Consider the following 6,638-nt stretch of genomic DNA (forward strand, 5'->3'; position numbering starts at 1 on the left):
CAGCAGTTTTAAACAGGTCTCTCTCTCTCTCTTTCTCTTTCCCTCGTTCATGAACACACACACACACACACACACACACACACACACACACACACACACACACACCCCACACACATATCCCTTTCCCTAACCAACATTTTCCCCATCAACACTAACTGCCTCTCTCCCTGTGGGCAGCATATCCTTGGCAGTCATGTTCATATCCGCCCAGACAGCAGACAGGACAATGGCCAATCCAGAGAGAAGCAGAGCAGAAGCCAGGGGCTCCAGGTTTGCCTGAAAAGGCAGCCCCTTTCCTCTTTCAGCCCTTACCCTCCTTCTCCCCTGAGGGAGTTTGAGGTTGAAGGACACTGGATCTGTTAACAGAGCTGCCGGGGAACAGGCTCATCAAAGCCTTGAGGGAGAGGTGAGAGCAGGATTTGGATTCCAGGACCAGATTAAAGCATTGTCAGGACAGTGAGAAGCGGGTGGGAAGTCTCTGTGGACCACAGCAAAGAAGGAAATATATTTTAGAGGTGTATGTTTCTGTTTGTGTGATTGTATGTATGTGGATTTGTGTCTGTTTGTGTATGCATGTGCCTGAATCGTGTGCAGACTAAAAAGGAAGGAACAGTGTTGATAGAAAAATGTCAGGGAGGGTGGGGGGAGATGATCAGTAGAGAGATGTAGAAGGGATGGGGTAGGGCATGGAGGGTACAGTGGAGAGGGTGGTATGGATGTCAGGAAAAGCCTTCAATCTTATTCCTCAGTTTGGACGCTGTGGGGAAAAGGAGAAGCAAAGGGGAGCAGAACGCACCTGAGCAATGTAGTAAGGATGCCTATGACTCCAAGGTGGGTTTCTGCTACTGAAGCAGCAGCCCTTACCTTACTCCCGTAGAAAGGGGCCAGGCGGATGAGGTGGTAGTCCTGGGGGCAACTGTGTTCTGTTAGGTTCATCAGTTGTGGATCAGAGATTGGGATCCAATCATTGGACATTCTGTCCCTGGAAATGGGGAGGGGGTGGCTGGGGGCTGGGGTCCTAGCAAAGCAGGGACTGGAGTGAGGTCAGTGGAAGAGAAGTGTTGGTGGCCTAGACTGAGTGTCTTCCCAGCCCTGGTTCATGATGGGTGACTGGGAATTGGAGTAGGGAGAGGAGATTTGAGGGATTTGTAACATGAAGTCCTTCTCTCATTGACCCTGGTGTTGGAGAGGAGGAATTTGGCAGGCCTCCTTCCTTCACAGACACACTCAGCATCTCTCCATCCCCACCCCACCTCCTGCCAAAACAAGGGTAACACTAAGTAAAGATGGCATCGAATGGGCTGCAGTTAAGGGCTGGCTAAGGGCAGGTAGCAGGAGAAAGGGGGAGAGGAGGTAGGCATTACCAGCAGATCACAAGCAGAGAGGCTGGAGGAAGGGGCAGGTGTTGGATAGGCAAGCGAGGACTAGCTTAGTGCCAGCAAATGGCTCCCATGACTCTGACCCATCACTTGCTAGGTACAGCCTGTGAGTCAGTCAGAGGGGTTTCTATCTGCTGAGATTCTCCCTCATGCAGGTGTATGTGTATATGTATGCATTTGCATGCATATAAGTGAATGTATATATTCACAAATATGTATTTGTTCATGCATATGAATATATGGCATGCATTGGTGTGTGTGTATATATGTGCATGCATATATGTGTTTGTGCATACTGACTTGTACTTCCCAAGCGCTTAGTACAGTGCTCTGCACACAGTAAGCACTGAATAAATATGATTGAACGAATGAATGCATTTATATGTAATTGTATATTTGTACATAGTTGTGTAGATGTGCAAGATTATGCATGTATATGTCTACACATTCATATATGCATGTTGTACATGTGTATGCATATGTGCCAATACATATGTGTGTTTCTGAGTGGGCATGTGCATATATGTATGTGCCTATAGAGGTAAACGTAGTTGTTCTGAACCCTGACTTTCTCATTGCAGAACCATCACAGCCACGGACTCTGCGAACCAGACAGGCATCTCGGTATTCATCCTGTTGGGCCTGTCCAATGACCCTGGGCAGCAGCAGCTCCTCTTTGTGCTCTTCCTGGATCTGTACATGATCACGGTGGAAGGGAACCAGCTCATCATTCTGGCCATCCGGACAGACTCCCACCTCCACTCTCCCATGTACTTCTTCCTCACCAACGTGTCCCTGGTCGATGTCTGTTTCTCCTCCACCACCAACTCCAAGATGCTGGCCGACATGCAGACCAGTAGCCACACCATCTTCTATGCCGGCTGTCTGAGCCAGGTGTATTTCTCATTTTTATTTGGAGGCCTGGACGACATCCTCCTGGCTGTGATGGCCTATGACCGTTTCATGGCCATCTGCCAACTCCTGAGCTATGTCACAGCCATGAGCGCCTGGTGCTGTGTCCTGTTGGTGGTTGCCTGCTGGGTCACCTCTCAGTTCAATTCCTGTTGGCTCAGTTAACCTTCTGTGCTGAACACATTCATCATCATCATCATCAACATCAATCGTATTTATTGAGCGCTTACTATGTGCAGAGCACTGTACTAAGCGCTTGGGAAGTATAAATTGGCAACATATAGAGACAGTCCCTACCCAACAGTGGGCTCACAGTCTAAAAGGGGGAGACAAGGAACAAAACCAAACATACTAACAAAATAAAATAAATGGGATAGATATGTACAAGTAAAATAAATAAATAAATAAATAAATAAATAGAGTAATAAATATGTACAACCATATATACATATATACAGGTGCTGTGGGGAAGGGAAGGAGGTAAGATGGGGGGATGGAGGGGGGGACGAGGGGAAGAGGAAGGAAGGGGCTCAGTCTGGGAAGGCCTCCTGGAGGAGGTGAGCTCTCAGCAGGGCCTTGAAGGGAGGAAGAGAGCTAGCTTGGCGGATGGGTAGAGGGAGGGCATTCCAGGCCCGGGGGATGACGTGGGCCGGGGGTCGATGGCGGGACAGGCGAGAACGAGGTACGGTGAGGAGATTAGCGGCGGAGGAGCGGAGGGTGCGGGCTGGGCTGTAGAAGGAGAGAAGGGAGGTGAGGTAGGAGGGGGCGAGGTGATGGAGAGCCTTGAAGCCCAGGGTGAGGAGTTTCTGCCTGATGCGCAGATTGATTGGTAGCCACTGGAGGTTTTTGAGGAGGGGAGTAATATGCCCAGAGCGTTTCTGGACAAAGATAATCCGGGCAGCAGCATGAAGTATGGATTGAAGTGGAGAGAGACACGAGGATGGGAGATCAGAGAGAAGGCTGATGCAGTAGTCCAGACGGGATAGGATGAGAGCTTGAATGAGCAGGGTAGCAGTTTGGATGGAGAGGAAAGGGCGGATCTTAGCAATGTTGCGGAGCTGAGACCGGCAGGTTTTGGTGACGGCTTGGATGTGAGGGGTGAATGAGAGAGCGGAGTCGAGGATGACACCAAGGTTGCGGGCTTGTGAGACGGGAAGGATGGTAGTGCCGTCAACAGAGATGGGAAAGTCAGGGAGAGGACAAGGTTTGGGAGGGAAGACAAGGAGTTCAGCCTTCGACATGTTGAGCTTTAGGTGGTGTGAAGACATCCAGATGGAGATGTCCTGAAGGCAGGAGGAGATGCGAGCCTGGAGAGAGGGGGAGAGAGCAGGGGCAGAGATGTAGATCTGGGTGTCATCAGCGTAGAGATGATAGTTGAAGCCGTGGGAGCGAATGAGGTCACCAAGGGAGTGCGTGTAGATTGAGAACAGAAGGGGACCAAGCACTGAACCTTGGGGAACCCCCACAGTAAGAGGATGGGAGGGAGAGGAGGAGCCTGCAAAAGAGACTGAGAAAGAACGACCGGAGAGATAAGAGGAGAACCAGGAGAGGACGGAGTCTGTGAAGCCAAGGTCAGATAGCATTTGATTCATTTGAGACTTGGCTTTGCTGCTGCTGTTGTCCTGCTCCGACACCTCCATCAATGAGATGATGTTAATGCCCGTGAGTGGAGCGGTGATTTTAATTCCTCTAAATTATGCCCACATAATTTCTGCCATCCTGAGAATGCCCTCAGAGAGAAGCAGGCACAAAGCCTTCTCCACCTGTGGTTCCCACCTGGCTGTGGTCTCACTGTTCTATGGGACAGTCACTGGTGTTTACCTCTGCCCCCTCCCCCAGGCTCCTCCGATGACAGCAGCGCCTAGCTGCAGTGTCATATGCATTGGTGATTCCTCTGTTGAACCCCTTCATTTACAGCCTTCGCAACCATGACCATCACCAGGCCCTGCACACATTCTTGAGCAAGAGGACTCCCTCTATTATACAACAGTGATTCCATACCCCTAACTGTAATAATTTTCATATTTGTTAGCTCCTTACTCTATGCCAAGCACGTTACTAAGTCCTGGGGTAGAGTCTATATAATTAGTCCAGACACACACTCTATCCCACCATCTAAAGGGGAAGGATACCGACGATTAAATCCCCACTTTACAGATGAAAAGACTGAGGTACAAAGGAATTGAATGACTTGTCCAAGTTCACAGATAAGGCAAGTCCCACAGCAAGAATTAGAACCCAGGCCTTCTTACTCTCAGTCCTGTGCTCATTCCACTCTGCTATTCTGCTTCTCTGCTCTATTGAAGCCGAAGCCAGACCTCTGGGGATTTAGCTCAGATTTTCCAAATTCTACGGAGCCTCGACCACCTGCTCAGAATCACATTTCCCTGCCAGGTCCTACCCTTTCCCTTCCACATTTAGGAAACCAACTGATTGTCACTCCAGGTCAGCAGGAGATGGGGCAGAGGGTGGGACAGGGCTAAGGGTCAACTCGGGGGTTGAGGATCGTATTCTTCGTACCATGATGATGAGGTAAGGGGCAGTGAGAATTGGACCGTATGTAGCAATCGTGAGTTAATTGGGGAACCAGCTCAGTTTCCGGACCCAACCTCCCTGCTTCTTCACAGAGAGTGAGCACCGAAGAGACCAATAGACTTTCCCAAAGAATCTGAAGTATATGATTTCCTGGGAATTCACTGGGTATTCAACCATAGCCTCCCCCTTCAGAGTCCCTCCTCCCCAACCCATCCAGCCTCTCTGATCTTCCACTGACCACTTCCCTAGTCTCTGACCATCTCCCCACCCCACTGACCTTCCCTCTATACATCTGATGGTTCAGTGGTCCCCTATGTCTCCAGTGCAGACCCCTGCCTCAGAATGGATCTCCCCACATACACGCCTTCCTCCTTTCCTCATTGTGTCCTCTTCTACCCCTACCTCTATGGGCCCAGCCCTTGTCCTTCCATTGTCTAATAGGAAACTCTGTGGCCTCTTTGGACTCTTAACTGCTCCCTTTCCTTCCTGCCTTTGGCAGGTGCTAGCAGGTGCACCCAAGGATGGGGGCTGTGGGCCTGGTTTTCTCTGGCACCTGGAGTTGGCTGCCTTAGTCCAAGCCACCATCCCCATGCTCCTGGGCATTTAACTGTTTCTCCTCGGGGGTCCAGTCAGAATGCCCAAGGTTCTGGAAACTAAGCTCGCTCCAGGGGCTGGGAGATTTACATATTCTCAGAGCCCCAATCCCCTCAGAGGCTTGGTGGCCCATCCCAGAGAGCAATGTTTCCTGGGCACAGGCAGCTGCTTACTGTTCATCACTTTCCAGCTCAGTCAGGAAATGGTGCTCAGACATTTCCCTGGCTCATTCTGCAAAGAGTCACCCTGATCAGTTCCTGCCCATTCCCCCAATCTCAGGCCCTTCCAAAGGGAGGTTTGGGAGGTAGTTAGTGTGGCTCTCCCTGGGCCTCTGCTGCTGATTGACTTAGTGACTGGGGACAGGAGGACCCACAAGTAAGTGTGGAGGAAAGATCCAGATTAGGGAGCGGGGAGCAGGAACAAGGGACTCAGAAGGACCTGGGTTCTAATCTGACTCCCCAACCTGTCTGCTGTGTGACCTAAGTCATTTAACTTCTCTGAGCCTTAGTTACCTCATCTGCAAAATGGGAATTGAGACTGTGAGCCTTATATTGCACAGGGACTGCACCCAACCTTATTTACTTGTGCCTACCCCGTTGCTTAGAATAGTGCCTGGCACATAATAAGCACTTAGCAAATACTATAAAAAAATACATCTGTAGTTTTTCTTGAGCATTTACTATGTGCAGAGCACTTTACAAAGCATTTGGGAGACTAGAGTTAGCAGACATGATTCCTGCCCTCGACGAGATCAATCCACGCTGGGGAAGCAGTGTTGCTCAGTGGAAAGAGCACGGGTTTTGGAGTCAGAGTTCATGGGTTCAAATCCCGGCTCTACCAATTGTCAGCTGTGCGACTTTGGGCAAGTCACTTCACTTCTCTGTGCCTCAGTTACCTCATCTGTAAAATCGGGATTAAGAGAGTGAGCCCCCTGTGGGACAACCTGATCACCTTGTAATCTCCCCAGTGCTTAGAACAGTGCTTTGTACATAGTAGGCACTTAATAAAAGCTATCAATATTATTATTATTATTATTATTATTATTATTATTATTATTAATCCAGCAGTGGAGACAGACATTGAAAGAAATTACCAGTAGGGAGAAGAGGAACAGGTAAGAGAGGGACCCTGGAGTCTCAATCATTACTCAACCACTGAGGCTCAATACACAGGCCAGGATGCGGCAATTTCCCTAGACTCAGGAATGAGGGGAGACAG

General features: G+C 49.7%; 1 protein-coding gene across 1 annotated transcript; it reads left to right on the top strand.

The window, feature by feature from the left end:
* The first annotated feature begins 1,102 nt into the window (after nt 1-1,102).
* On the top strand, nt 1,103-4,156 carry LOC119923515 (olfactory receptor 1361-like). Its single transcript, XM_038742886.1, has 3 exons — nt 1,103-1,122; nt 1,961-2,442; nt 4,131-4,156. Exons 1-3 carry the CDS (start codon nt 1,103-1,105, stop codon nt 4,154-4,156), a joined length of 528 nt encoding a protein of 175 aa, XP_038598814.1.
* Nucleotides 4,157-6,638: the final 2,482 nt, after the last annotated feature.

This window comes from Tachyglossus aculeatus, unplaced genomic scaffold, assembly GCF_015852505.1.
Source record: "Tachyglossus aculeatus isolate mTacAcu1 unplaced genomic scaffold, mTacAcu1.pri scaffold_1_arrow_ctg1, whole genome shotgun sequence".
Classification (NCBI taxonomy): domain Eukaryota; kingdom Metazoa; phylum Chordata; class Mammalia; order Monotremata; family Tachyglossidae; genus Tachyglossus; species Tachyglossus aculeatus.